Source organism: Dasypus novemcinctus, chromosome 3, assembly GCF_030445035.2.
Source record: "Dasypus novemcinctus isolate mDasNov1 chromosome 3, mDasNov1.1.hap2, whole genome shotgun sequence".
NCBI classification, from domain to species: domain Eukaryota; kingdom Metazoa; phylum Chordata; class Mammalia; order Cingulata; family Dasypodidae; genus Dasypus; species Dasypus novemcinctus.
In genome coordinates, this window is record NC_080675.1 from 127644043 (window position 1) to 127660061 (window position 16019).

Sequence of the window (16019 nt, forward strand, 5' to 3'; positions counted from 1 at the left end):
TTAGGCCCCATGTGTCACTAAGGAAAAGCATGTTTATTATTGGCACAATAAAAATTCAATTAAATAAAACAACTTTAATCCATGGATATTCAATATTATCCAATTATTATTCTCACAAGGAAATAATATAAGAACAATGCAAAGCATTTCTGAGAAAGAAGATATTGGCAGTTTTCAAGAAAAAAGAAATTTTATTTTATTGGAATGTTTTCAAAAAGCATGCTCATGTTCCACTTTTACTTTTCTCAGTGACTTACAAATTTTAGAAATAAGAAAGTCAATAAAATCGTAAATATAAAAATAAACTAGCATAATTCAAATTCATTTTACCAGTCAGATATTTTATCTATAACTTACATTTTCATTAACAAGGTAGATAAAAATGGAACTTTGTGGTTAGTGCAAATAGCTATTTCACAGTAACAACAGTCTCTAAGAGTTTGTTGGTTCATCAGCTATGACCCTCAGTCTTGAAAGCTCTCTCTTTCTTAGGTGTAGACTCCTTGTATCAAAATAACTGAAATCACATGCTCTTTCTGGCACTCAACATGGTTTAAAGCAACCCCTACAGATAAGATATATTAATGATATCTGAAGACATTTTAGAAGATTTAGCATTCTAAAATGGAAATAAAAGGGTGATTTGTTCTTATGAAAGAGTATATAAGACTGAATAGGATACCAAACAAATTTCCTAAAATTATATAGCAGCAACATCCAGGGACTGTGATAAATGGTGAAATGGACATATGGGTAGCAATACTGATGCTCTTGACAACTACCGGCACTTTAATTTAAAAAGAGATATAAAATAATGTCATCTTTAATATTACTTAAAAACAAAACAACAAATACTAATTTAGCTCTGGATATAAGCCTAACTGTTTTTCAGGTGCTAGAGAAATTATGGTGAATGAGACACATTTCTTTTAACCTCTGGGAAGTTAATCCTAATAACAACAACAACAACAAAATACTTATTCCCAGAACATTATATGCTAGTCACTTTATATATATTGTCTCATTTTTTCTTCAAGACAACCCCATGAGATAGGTACTGCTATTTTCCCTAATTTTTCAAATAATGAAACAAGCTCAGAAATTTTAAGTAATTAAACAAGGCACTCAACTAGTAACCGTATGGATGGAATGTTTTTAACCACTAAGCATACTGCCTTCACGTTCTGATGTCAATCAGAAATCAATTAGTATATTGGAGAGCAAAAGCTCACCATTTATTTTTACACTTGAAGCCAAACCTAGGGGTCTATGATGGAAGAAATGAGGGAGCCTATCTTGTGCTGGATGTGTTAAAATACATGGTATTGAACATCAATGTTATGTTTCTAATGCTGTCACTGAATAGATACTAGACAGTCTTCTTGTCCTCTGTGTGTTGCTCGAATACTGTAGTGTTATATGCATAAATGAGACTGAAAAGATGGATTCTGAACCAGGCTTCTTATCTTATCTTACTTATCATCGTAAGAATACACTGGATGGAGCAATCATAGTGTTAAGAGGATATTTAGCCCACTCCTACTAGCACAACATTTGCTCGGGAGACTACAGCTGCCTTTGAGTGACTGATGGCCATTCCAGTAGTTTTATGTCAAATCAGAGCAGATTGAGACTGGGAGGTATTTTAGTCTTCCTGTCTGATCCTTTAAATGCAGCAAAATCATTCCCTTACTGCCACAATCCTATTAGAATTTCATTTTATTTAATCTAGAGCTCTTTGAATGAATGCTGCATGCATAAACAGAGCTCTCTGTACCTATATCTATCTCTTCATATAAACTGTGTTTTATTATAGAACAGGATAAAAGTAACCCTTGCTAGGTTGTCTCTTACCCTCCTCTCTGTACCACCTACACTTAAAAGCCCAACAGTTGCCCAAAGATAAAATCATGAGCTGAGTACCCCTTCCCTCAGTAGATTCTCCCCATTCTATTACTTAGTTAAGACAGTGATCAGAGTTAATCAGAATCACAGATGCTAGGACCCACCCCCAGAGTTGCTGATTCAGTAGACTTCTGTCCTATCAGACAAGAATTTATATTTCTCACAAGTTCCTAGGTGATGCTGATGCCAAGACTACACTTTAAGAATCAACTAGTTAGAAGATATGTCTTAAGTAATAACTACCTACTAATATTAGTGGGAGAACCAATGTCTGGAGGTGATATACTTTGTTGAATGAATTGGAGTGACTTTCAAATCACCCCTAAAATGATACTTTGCCCACTGTTCACTGTCATGCAGGTATACTTTTCACATTAGTTAAAATTAAAAAAAAAAAAAGCAGTGTGGTTACAGTCTGCGTACCCAAAGTTCCTATGGGCACATATCTTAATAGGCTGAGCACTTCTTACCCAGCTCACTAATCATTGACATTTGCAGGCTGCTGGATTTGAGATACCGAGAACAATTGTCTCAAAGCAGGAATTCCAGGAAGGAGGGTTTTCCAATGAGGCAGATCCAAGCAGTAGACCTAGAGGGAATTCTCTAAAATGATCAGAAATGGATGCCTGCATTCCCTTTTTTTTTCCTGAGGAAAAAAAAAAAGCAGACTGTTTTGCAAATCACGCAGCAGATAGATGTCTAAATGACGGTAAAGGGACATTGTATGTCCTCCCATGGCCCACTGGGTGGTCTGTGGGAGAGTGTTGGGCTCTGGTGTGGACCATTGACCATGAGGTGCAACGGTGCTCAGAGATGTATTCACCAAGTGCAATGACTGTCTCATGATGATGGAGGAGGTTGTTGTTATGGGGGGAGGAGTGGGGTGAGGGTGGTCAGGGGTATATGGGGACCTCATATTTTTTTAACGTAACATTAAAAAAATAAATAAAGAGAAAATAAATAAATAAATGATGGTAAAGGATTTTTGTGCTGCCCAAACATTATCTTGAGCAAATTATAATGTCTGAGTTGCAACAAGCTCCTAAAGTCAGGATTATTGTTTTTTGTTTATTTTTGTTTTTGCAATATAGTTAAATGATTCCTACAGTTTATAGTCCCACTAAGAAACTTTAAATTGAGAGTAGTATTCATACGTACAAATGGATCATTACTCCTTAGGTAAGTCCCCAAATAATTTTCAGCGCTATGTCTAAAGTGAAATTTAAAAGTTATATTTGGAAGATACTTCAGTTTTATCAGTCATCTGTTTTCCTTGATTTGTTGGTCTGCTGCCTGATTCCTTTTTATATTTTTCAAGGTCAACTTTCTATTTTAATATCAGTTTTCTATCTGTATTTCATTCCTAAATTTAGGTTTTCATTGTAATTTTAAAAGACTGTAAATACATTCATAGTTACATTTTGCAATTTCAGTTTTGTAGAGCAAATGTCTCTTCTTCAGCTTAACTCCTTGGAGTATCTCCCCATTGATATGAGGCCACAAAGAATATTAAGACAAATATCTTGTACAAAAAAGAATATAAAAGATTTTCCATCCTTTCTTTTCTATGAAAAGAGACAGCATGTTTCTGCTATATTGCCTTCTCTTCTCTAAGAAAATCTCATCTCCATTTGGCTTTTAATTCAAGCCGTGTAAGAAAAAACAGGAGGATGCAAAATCACCAACATATCAAGTAATCAAAATAAAATTGAACACACGGGGTGCATTTTCTCTGTTTCACATAATTAATCAAAGCAGAGGGCATTCTTAGGCTCAGAATTAGCTGTTAGAGGTAGAAGAAAAATATGACGACAGAATTGGGGTGAAAAGGCCAAGAAGAGAAACTTTAGGCAATAATTTTAGCAAATAATGCATTGATAAGTAATTTAGTAAATAAAATGTAAGTGTATTGAGGAGTAGAGATAGTGTGATGAAAACAAAGTTTAGTGTTAAATTTTAAGAGGTGATCTTTGATATTACTGAGTAAGGCCCATCATCATAGATAATTGCTGAAAATATTCATTGCTAATTGAACATGTATGGGAATGTAGTAATCCTGCTTATAATGAGTTATTCAGGAAGCTTGGATAAAGTTGAGAAATGACCACCAAAAAGATTTTTGGGATGGTGTGTGTGTTTGGGGGGAGAGGAGGGTAGAAACCAGAAATCATGAAAGTTATTTCAAAGCATATAAAGTATCATTCATCCAAAAAGGGGAAAAAAAGAGCATTAGGAGATCATTAGGTAGTAAGTATCCAAACATCAAAAAGATTGCCACAAGAAGCTCATTATATCTTCTGAGTATATAGTAAAGTTAGAAATAATGAATTTTATCATCGAGAAGATTATGTTAAAATAGAGTGGATCCATGAAGAGTGAGGAGCGTGTGGACTGTCTCCCAAATGCATTCAGAAATATGACAAATCATTATTAAATATAATAGTTATTAAGATCCTTCTTTTGGCAAGGAATAGATTTAGTAACTGCTCATGGCCTACATTCAGCTGAAAAAGATATATGAAAACTTAGCTTGACTTAGCATTAGTCTGAATAATGTAAAGGTGACCTTTACTTTTCCAGATAAGTTTCACAATGTTTTCTTTCCTAGACCATCAATAAAGTGCTTCTCCAATATGCTGCAAAAGTTTCAAGTGATTTCAGTTCATACTGTGAAAAGGAAAATGTGGTGAGTAAAAACTTCTCTGCTTTCAAGCTTTTCTCAGTCAAGACCCACTTCTTCAAACTAATAAGTAAGCAAGAGAAAGTGTTTTTGTTCTGTTTTTATACAGGACAATAGGAAATAGGGATCTCAAGAACTTGTTTGAAAAACATCTCTAGTAGTCATGAGCTTGTTTCAATACAAGATGCAGAGGATGTTTGAGAGAGTGTCAATATTAGCCAACTTGTGACTTTCCATGATGATGAAGAACAAGACTCACCTAAATACTTGAATACCCACATACTCATTAAATATTGGAACTGAGAACTAGGGAGTTAAAAACTAGTTTAGGGTTGAAACCAACTAGTTTAGTTTTGTAATAATGTAAAATTAATATAATCTAGTCTCAGTTTTCAAATAAATTGAAGGATGGGTACTATACAGAATGTTGATTTCACTCTGATTAATTAGCCTTTTATTGTTTGATGATTGAGAAACTGTTTATAAAATACAAACCAGTATTGCAACTTAATCAATAAAAGGTATGAAGGAAAGCAAAATAAACTAGAGTGATTTTTTGTTATAATTAGTGTTATTTTATGATGGAAGGTAAAATCTTACTTACCATATACAGTGTTAGGAGAGATGTTGGGTATACTATAGTATAGCAGTTTGGCATTATTTATGAATTCCAGAAATAGATATTGGATTATGTTTGTGAACTGGTCTTTTCCTCTGGGCATATTAGATTATATTGGATTCAGAGGTTTTACTTTTACGTGATTAAATAATGATTAAAGCTTTGATTGAGCCACATCAGTAGGACGTTGAGTCCCTGCTCTTTGGTGGGTGAGGACTCACAGAGAAACTGCACCACAGAGAAGAAAGGTTGGAGTCTTTAACTGGAGCCTGGGAAGTAAGCACACAGAGGAACTTGGTCATGAGGAAAGAGAGAAGGTCCTGGCAAGGGAAACAAGCCATTTGCCTAATAGTCTACAGCTGGTCTTGAGGAGATAACAGAGAAGCTGAACACAGAGAGAGGCAAGTCCCAAGAAGAGAAGAACCCAGGAAGCCTGAACCTTATAGATGTCATCAGCCATCTTGCTCCAACACATGGCAATAAACTTCGGTGAGGGAGGTAACTTGTGCTTTGTGGCCTGGTGACTGTAAGCTTCTACCCTGTATTAGTCAGGGTTCTCTAGGGAAACAGAATCAACAAGAGATATTTGTCAATAGTATGCTATTTTGTAAGAGACTCTCAGGCAGCCATGGGGATGCACAAGTCCAGGTTCCATAGGCAGGCTGCCAACAAGGACTCCAATGAAAATCCAATGAAGGTTTTTAACAAATTCTGGGAGACGTTTGTTGTCCAAAGACAAGCTGGGAAATTCTCTCTCAATACTGGAATCATTTCCCTTTTTAAGACATTCACTGATTAGGTTAGGTGTCACTCATTACTGATGGCAATCTCCCTGATTGACGTAATTATAATCAGCTATCTATGATTTACCACCTCAATAAAGTCAATGGTGACTAAAGTCCATAAATGCCCTTGTATTACAGTTAGCCCAGTGCTTGCTTGACCAAACAACTGGGCACAATTACCTGGCCGAGTTGACACAATAGTCTAACCATCACAACTCCAAATAAATACCCTTTATAAAATCAACTAATTTCTCGTATTTTGCATCAGCACCCCTTTGGCTGACTAATACATGTAGGAACAATCTTTTTAATGAGGTGCTAGAAAAAGTGCCGACAAGGTCAGTACAGGATATTTAAAAGGAAAACTTTTTTTTTCCTCTCATATAATCACTTCTCACTATCAGGCAAGCCTAAAAGAGAATTCTCAAGAAAGCTGATAGTCTTCAAGCTGAAACCTCCTTTGTCTCTTATGGACAAATCAAATCATTAAGATAAGTCAGTCCTAATGATTCTTTAAGGTCCCAGATGATGCTTCTTTCCTTTAAATTAATATGCTGTCCAGAATTTTTATTTAAACTTCCAGATATTTCAGCAGTGATTTCTAATTGTCATTGATTATAAATTCTCAAGTAGGCAAGACAGAATTTATTTACTGAAAGTGTATATATCTAATTAAAGGATAATACATTTGAAAAGTGTTATTGAAACTCAAAATAGTGCTTTATAATTTCAAAAAAGATTCTGATTATATTAGGATAGCCAAATCAAAGGTTTTGAAATGTGGCTATGAGTTTATCAAGACTGATCCTATCATTCAGAAAGGAAAATTAACCTTAAAAGCCTTTACAAACTTCCATTTACATATTATGTTCTGTATCATGTTTTATTAAAAAACATTAAAAAAATTATAAATTGGTGTTTGTGGTATTATTCTCTGTATTTTTTCCTTTCGTATATAATTATTTTCTAATTTTTTCCTTTTAAAATTTTTAATTATATATATAACATAAAATTTGCCATTTTAGCCATATTAAATGTATAATTTCAAAAATAAATTTTTATAAAGAAAAAAAGCCCTTGTAAATATTACAACATAGGAACTAACTTTTCCTTTACTTAGTATTTTTCTTTCATAATTGCTAATACCTCAACCAGCCTTAAACTATATTGTTCAAAGACCAAATATGTCATTGTATTTTAGGTTCCTAACTTTGTTCTTGATTTAGATAAAATGAAAACTCAAGAATTTTTAAGGGAAAAGTGAAAATATACAAATAAAAAGATTACAACTTGACTTCAAGCATTGATTATTTTATCTTACTAAACACATAAACAAAACCACTGAATTAGACTAATACTCCCTTTACTGTTGTTTTTTTCTCCCTATTTACCTTAGAGGTGTTGAAAGTAAAAGCTGCTTCACAATTAGGTTTAAGGTAGAATTTTATAATCCAGTTCTTGGTAGTGATTTGTTAAATTGATTCATTAAAACAGAAACTTGAACATTTCAAGGTCAGGGAAAGCTTAAGGAGAAAGGAATACCTCGTTTTTATTTGTATCTCCCTATGAATAAATGCATCTCTTTTTCCTATATAGCCTTACCTAGGGTCAAATAAGCCCAACAATCTGCTCATTTTGTTCTCAGTAACTCTTTTCCATGGGAGAGGATCATATTATAAAACCTTGGTGGTTGACTTTTATTTATAAAGCTGGTATTTATGTCCTGTTACATGTGCCTTTATCTGGTTTATGGCATCATCTTCACCTCTTGTTGCCATGCACAACTTCAAAGAAAGTCAATTCTGACCTCACTTTCATGCTGTGTTTGAAATAATGTAACCAATGGCAAATATATCACTAGGATATGGACTATCTTTCTAAGTAGTGATTCTCAGCCCTGGTTGAATATTAAAATCACATGAAAATCTTTGAATAAATACTGATAATACCAGGTGGATTAAATAAAAATTAGGGGGGAGGGGCAGTCAAAAGTATTTTGAGAACATTCCCAGGCATTTGTATTTCAAAGTGTTCCCCTGGTGATTCTTATGTGCATTCAATATTGAGAACCACCATTGTGAAAACATTTTCATGCATGCATTCATTCATTTATTCAATAAGTATTTAGTTCCTGCTTTTGACCAAACACTAAGCTATATGTTGTAGAGCACATGGAACAACATATCCTTGAATATTTTGTAATCTGGTTGAACAGCACAGTCAATAAATAGAAAAATGAGTATGTAAAGAGGAAGTAGATGACCAATTTCCAGCTAAATGCTAACTATTCAGTCATTCAATTATTGATTAAGTACCAACCAAATGTCAGGCATTACTTAATTACTGGTGATACAAAAAGATATATAGCTTCTGATTCCAGGAAAATGGCATAGACATACTTTTGCTTAATCCCACTAAAATCAACAAAAAGTAGTGTGTGTGTGTGCGCATGCATGCTTTAAACAAAATAGAAAATCTGAAACCTGGAGAGAAGGAGGCAGACCAGCTAGAAAACACAGAACCCTAGAAATGATACAATGGTGAAGTTCTAGAGTTTTCTTTTTGCCTCATCAATCTAAGACTTGAGGCTGAAATTGCCAGCTACCCAGAAACATCTATGAGTACACGGAAGAGCAAATTAACAATACAGAAAACTTTTAGAAAACAACTACTCTACTCCAATCAAAAATCACCAAAAACAAAAACAAAATTGGTCCCACCCTCACCAATACCAGCAAAGGCCAAGTAGGGAGCATAGACTTCACCCTCACAAGGCTAAAACATGGTGCCACAACACCCAGGCTGGGGTGATGCCAGAGAAGGCCAAGTAGGGAGTTGTAACTTGCATCTCTTCTGGCTGAGAATGACCCCTATCCCTGAAGTAGAACTCCAACCCCCATCTATCCCTTATATATCAATAGATGCTAAGTGGTGAACCTGAACTTCTACAAATATCTGACAGGAACAAGGTGGCCTCTTCCCATTCCCCTGACAGAGGGGTTTCAGAAAGAGCCAGTAAAATAGAAGAGTTTAAAAAGTTCCAGAGTTTCAAAATATAACACAAAACTGTCCTAGTTTCTGAAAATCTGAAAATCACTGAGAACCAGGAAGACCTCAAACTGAATAATGAAAGACAATCAATAGACACTAACATCATGATTTCAAAGATGTTAGATTTATATGATAAAAATTTTAAAGCAGCCATGATAAAAATTCCTTAACAAGAAATTAAGAATGTGCTTGAAACATGAGGAAATGAAAACAAAATTGAAAGTCTCATCAAAAAAGAGAAAGACTCAGCAAAGAGCTTGAAGATACAAAGAACAAATGGAAATTTTAGAATTGTAGAACACAATAACTGAAACATAAAGTTCAATGAATGGGTTCAACAGCAAAATAGAAGGTACCAAGTAAAGAAACAATGAACTGAAAGATAAAACAATAGAAACCACACAGTCTGAATAATAGAGAGAAAAGAAACAAAATAAAACATGAACAGAGCCTCAGGGACTTGTGGGACTATAACAAATGTTCTAATATTTGTGCCATCAGCATACTAGAAGGAGAAGAGAAAGAAGATGGGTCTTGAAGAAATCTTGGTTGAAAATCCCCCAAACATCCAAAGAATAAACAGGGAATACTATGAAAAAATATATACAAATTTTGACAGCTTAGAAGAAATGGACCAAATCCTTCTAAAAAACACACACACAAACTACATAACCTGAGTGAATGGTTAGACAAACTGTGCTAAATCCATACTTTGGAATAATTAACAATTAAAAGAGTAGACCTTATTAACATGCTATATTTGGTTGAAAAAGCCAATCCCTAAAGATTAGATACTGTAGGATTCTATTTACATAAAATTTTTGAAATGACAAAACTATAAAAGTGAAAAAGGGCTTAGTGGTTGTCAGTGGTTGTCAGGGGTTAAGGATGGGGTCAGGGAGGGAGGGAAGATAGTATAGCTATTAAAAGGGCAACATGGTGGTAATGGAAGTAGTCTGTACTTTGTGCCAATATCAATATCCTTATCCTTGTTATGATATTATAATACAATTTTGAAAAATATTACCATTGGGAGAAACTTGCTAAAGATATGTATTAGTTTCTAATTCATATCATAAATACGAGATCTCTCTGTATTAGTTCATACAACTACATGTGAATCTACAATTATCTCAAAATGAAAAGTTTAAATAACAGAGAAATACAGCTAATTTCTTTTAAAGAGCTCACCACCTAGATGAAAAGTTGGTGGACAAGTTACCAGGCAATATGTTGGGAGTGTCATGATATCCAAGAGTGAAATAAATTATCTCTTTAGTCATGTAAACATATTTCTGATTGACTATGTAATAAGTACATTCTTATTAATTATTAATCAATCTTCAAATTGGGCAAATAATTTGATTTGGGGGGTTGGATGATTATTAACTTGAAAGGAACTAAGAAAAAGTTTGTCCTATAATTGGAGTCTTTTAAAATGTTGAGTGGTGTTTTTTATAAAAAACAAATATGTTTTATTTTTAATATATTATTTAGTAAAGTGCCCATTGCTTTCTTCTAAATACCTGTATATTAGCTGTTTTTAAAAACAGGCATTTACCTGAAATGAAATAGGAAACTTTAACCTCAGTTACCAGTAAGAACAAGACTCCAGTGAAAAGTTGAGATCTGGCACTGGAAAAAAGACGTTAGAAATTCTCTACAAATGGGTCCTAAGAAACCAATAGCCTATTATATGATTTGTTGATCAAGTAATGGAAAGCTATTATATTTCACTTGAAGCAAAATGCCAAGTTGGACATTGGTCACAATAAGAGAATATTTAAGTGGCTGAAATCAAGGGAACAGAATATAAGCTTAAAATTATTCTTGCAAATGAAGTTAGGATATGATCACTTTAAGAGTCTCAAGTATAAAGTTTTTCAAAAGCCATTGATATGGTTAAAGCTGAGATAAAATCTTTCTAGTAATGAGAGCCAGCACCTATCTGATGTCCAGTAAAGGTTTTGCATCCCTCTCTCTAATTCATCATTGGCTCATTTCCCAGCAACTTGGAAGAAATATCCATTTTCCTTTCTATGTCTGTTTTTCTTTTTCCATGGTCTAATGGCCCTTTGGCATCAATAAATAGCAAATACCAAATGATTCCATAACTATTCTGAATCCTACTTTCCAATTATAAACCAATTCCTACCATTGCAAGGACACATAAAGTCCTTTATGTTATTATTATATTTCTGACTCCCTGAAAATAATAAATCAAGAAACATTTATTGAGCATGGACTATTTGTAAGGCATGGTGCAGCACTCTGTGGGAAAGAAAAAGCAGGAAAAGACAAAGTAACATATTCAGTGTATTTAAGGTGAGCTGGTAAGCCAGTGAAAAGTAACTCAAATATAAAATAATATAAAACAAAGTCCAGTGGATACAAAAAGGATAAAATCTAGGAAAGAGAAGACTCTACCCTGAATAATAGATATGATTCAAATAGGTAGAGGGGGTAATTCAATTGCAGAGGCCAAGTTACAGAATCTGGAAAGTATAAGGTATGTTTGGAGAATGAGTTGCTCCGAGTTGAAGGTTATCATAATGCAGCAGGATGAGATAATAATGGATATAATGATTGGAGCCAGGTAACGGAAGCCTTTGAATGCCAGGATGGGGACTGACGCCTGTAGCCAAAGAGGAACATTAAAGCTGTGTGTATGTGTGTGTGTGTGCGTGTGTGTGTTTGTGTATTTTTTTTTAAAACTTGGATGCAGTTTGGTTTTTAAACTCAGTGAAATAACAGAAGAACTTAAACTAACCTGTTTTTCTTAAAATAAGTCTTCAAAACCAGAATTTTGTTGAAATGCCACAATGTTAAGGATAAAAAAAAAACTTTAGTAGCAAATCTCCTGTTTTATTGTCTATATATGCTATTAAAATTTCATTCCCCAAAGTGACCCTTATATTTTCCCTTCCATTCTTTGCTGTTAAAAACCATGATGTTGAAATGACAGAATGATTTTATTTGCTAAATATAATAGGACTTCAGTGATAGCTGTAAATCAAACTCATTCCGTAGTTTCTTGTATAAATGCTTCTCACACTGCCTTCTCTTTCTTTCCCTCTTTTCTTTATTTAAAGCCCTGTATCTTGATGAACAATATTCAACAATTGAGGGTCCAGCTGGAAAAAATGTTTGAATCCATGGGTGGGAAAGAGGTGGGTATATTTTTACCCTTGCATTTGCCAAATAATTACTTAGAGATCATTAGCAGCATATCTCTTTGCTATGGAAAGTGGCTTCAGTTTTTACAGGGTTTATCTATAAATAGAAAATTATAGTAATCTGAAATTTCATTAACAACTAGAGTGATATTATACACAACTGAATACTTCAGTAAATATATTAGAAGTGTGAGTAAGGAAAGGGAGATAGTCAATTGCCTTTTATTGTTTGTATATATATTAATATATACCCAATTAAATATATATATGCTAATGATCTGTAAAGTTTCACATATTGTAGATGTTTTTACTGTATTGTATAATGCCGGCTTTATATTGATGTCTGTTCTGAAAAGTGCTTTGTGGTGTTGGTGGTTTTTGATGTATTAGTGGTTTATTGTGCACATTTAAAAATCTTTGTCAAACGTGTTGTGGGCTGTGTCTGTAATGTGTTGTGTCTTTGTCCAACATTTTGACTTGCAATTCCATGAGCAGAAGAAGGAAGGAGAAAGATTCTTTTATGAGGTTTGTGATAGTAAATATCTTATTCCTTTCTTGCTGTTTTTTTTTTTTTTTTTAATCCCTTAACCAAAAGACCATTGTCCTTCCTACTTACTCTCACTTGCTTGTTTGGGTCAGGAAGATCGATACTAGTTGTGCACCTACCTCCTCCTACCTGCCCCAAGTCTTTTCTTTCACAGCCAGAAGTGAGAATCTGGAGTTGAGGACTGGAGATGATGCAGAGAAGGAGGGTCTTGTAGTTGTGATTCTCTCACCACCACCCCTTCCATAAACCAATGATCTTAAGGGTCACTATGTCAAGAAGGTGGGGATTTTTCAGTTTAAGATTTATTTACATTGTTGCTTACTGTGGTAACTGTATGAGACGTGTGTAATGCTAGGTTGGGTTTCAAAGCAAGATCCCAGTTATTTCTAAACATAAGGCAGCAAAATGTTTCTTTCAAGCCTGGGCCTATTTATATGTGATTTTGCTTTTAACCCCAACGAGATATTTATGTATTTCCCCCCAATATCTCTTCCATTTTCCTCAACCCTCAGTCTTTAAACAGACTTGCTATTTAGAATCCTAGAATACATGTGTGATGGTGCAAAACTTAAAGAATGAATGCTTATGAGCTATGCTTCCACTTCAGTCTCAGCTTAATTTGTATAAAATAGGCTCCATTCCCCAAAGCATGTTAATGCTTTTTGAAGGTTTGAAGGCATCTAATTTTTAGAATTCTTCTCTTGAATTAGATGAGCATAAGCAATTGGAGGTCATAACTTGAGATTCCCTTTTTAATTTTAGCCATGTTCTATATTAAGACTTTAAGTCTACTTAATGATTGCAAAGGAACTGAAGAAATTACTGATTTTTTAAGGGAAATCCTATCTCCTTTCTGTGAATTTTAAAGACTGCAAATCATTTAAAGATGAAGTTATACTTAAAAAGGCATATTGCCCTAAATTTCCCCTGGTACTGTTGTAATTTCATTACTATACTGTGGTTGAACTTTAATGTGTGTAAAATACCCCTAAGCTGAATAGAAACCAGACAAGTCAGAAAAGACCTACCAGACAAGGCAGACCTATACTTAAGGGAAAATGTGTGAGACAAGCGACCTGCTACCTACAAATTTTATAGAGTGGCCTGTTCACACAACAAAAATGGGCTTCCTATTTCAGATAAAATTTTCCATTTGAAATGTACAGATTTTACATTACAGATTTGTTTTCAAATATATGGCTAAATTACAGAACTCTCGTTGCTGGGGGAAATAATGAAGGCAGAACAGTTTGTGCTTCATGCCTCCTCCCTTTGTACCTCTTGCCATGTCTGTTTGCTAAACTCCTCACACATAGTTTAAAAGGAAAAATTCAATTAACTAAATGAAATGAATGTCTAGATTTTAACAGTGTAATTTGTTAGGAAGGTAGCATTTATCCTAACTTCCTTCTTTTCTCACATTTGTTAATAAATATCTCCCCTTTCTTTGCCCCTCTCTCCTTGCCCTAGTCTATGTTCCTCTGACTCTTTTGATGTAATTTATTTTCTCTTATTCTCTTCCATTTTTGTTTCTCATCTTCTGTTACCAAGAGAAAGCTTTAGGCAGGCCTGGTTAGTGTTGGCATCAGGATTGATGAAATGTTGGGAAGAAGCAAGACCTATACCCAAAGATCCCAAGCCTGAGTGTAACATGCAGCCTTCTCTGTAGAAATAAGCTTCACTAACACAGACTTATGTTTCTGGTGCTACACCTAGACTCCTCTAGGCACCCAATGCTCAAATTAATAGCCAGACAGAGTCCAGTCAATCCTGTTATTTGTGTTTGGTGGTATCTAAATGCATTCCTTAACTTGGGGCTTTTATAAAGATGAAAAATAATTTTGTTGAGAATGTCAGAATTCACCCTTTAATAGGAGAAGTATATACGGATTTGATGTAGACCTGTTCAATGGTCTTTAAAAGTTACACAGTGTGTACTAAGGCCAGTTGCCAGATTCTTCCTCCTAGTGGGACTGGTTATAAAATCTTGAATGTTATTGCTGGTAATGCTAAGGGAAATGATCTAGCCTAGACCTTATTCTCTTTTTCTAAGTGTTTATTATTTTGTCCCCCACCATCTGTGCTGGGATGTACACTTCTTGCTACAAAGACTATGTTAGCAAACCATTGCTTTTGCACTTGCTCAAAATAGTTTTTAATGCCATGTGTTTATCAGTTGGCTTCTAACAACAGCATTGCTTGCTGCAAAGTTTGGCCGCTTGCAGGCATAGCTGCATGAGGCTGCACAGCTCTGCCGCTTTGATCCAACCACTGTGATTGGGCAAATGATCTCTCTTTGCAGGATTAGGATTAGGATTTCTGCCCTCTGGAGTCAGGAGTTCTTGAACCCTTTATGGTGGAAAGTTCCACTTTGTATGGAGGACTAGCTGGAAACATTACCTAACACTCTGATAATTTTGGGGTGATTTTGTTGACAATGGCTCCAAAAGTGGTCACTTGAGCAGTTCTTGTTAATAACTGCCACACTTTCCTGCATACAAACTAAGAATGTGCTTCAGCATAACAACCCTGCCTCCTCTAAAAAACATTTTAAAAAATAATAATAATAATAAATAATAAATGTGTTACACAAACCGTGAAGCAAAAGTGATTTTTCTGTGCATACAGTTTTGGAAATTACTATATTAAAGCAGGTAAAATACTCAACCCATGCTATGGACTAATTGAGTTAAAAGTTAATTTTTAGCACTACAACCTCCATACTGTATAACCTGTCTCTATAACACAATAACAACAAAATGATGATCAGGATGCCATGTGATATTTTTTGTTCATCAGTGAATGATTGTTTTGTTATCTTGTAATAGCTCAAATAGCTCAAATGTAAAACAAATGCATTTTGGTTTCTAATATCTTACTAGCTTAATTATTTCATGACTATGACTTAGTGCATATCAATTGCAATTAAATACCTAATCTATATTCATTTTACAACAGAAGCAGATCATGTGGCCTATGGGAAATGTAGCTGTATTCCCTTAATCTGCAGTCTAACTTGCACAAATACATGAAAAAGAAAATCAAGTCATCCAGAATTTAATTTCCTTTCAGGAAGCGATAAAATAATTCACACGAAACTCTATAGAACTTGTAGTAATAGATTTAGAAGAATTAACATTGTGCTGTCACAATGTTGTATTGGTACAATCATCTTGAGTAAGATAGAATCCATACTTAATAGGCTTGCTGAACTTTTGATAGTACTTCCAATTCTAGAAGTTAGCCATTATTAAGA

General features: G+C 34.4%; 1 protein-coding gene across 1 annotated transcript in view; it reads left to right on the forward strand.

The window, feature by feature from the left end:
- The window catches only part of UNC13C (unc-13 homolog C), a 738074-nt gene that overhangs the window by 592928 nt on the left and 129127 nt on the right, over positions 1-16019 (forward strand). Inside the window, exons 22-23 of the mRNA XM_058294229.1 lie at positions 4514-4591; positions 12133-12210. Coding sequence (XP_058150212.1) covers positions 4514-4591; positions 12133-12210 — 156 coding nt within the window. The remainder of the gene's footprint in view (positions 1-4513; positions 4592-12132; positions 12211-16019) is intronic.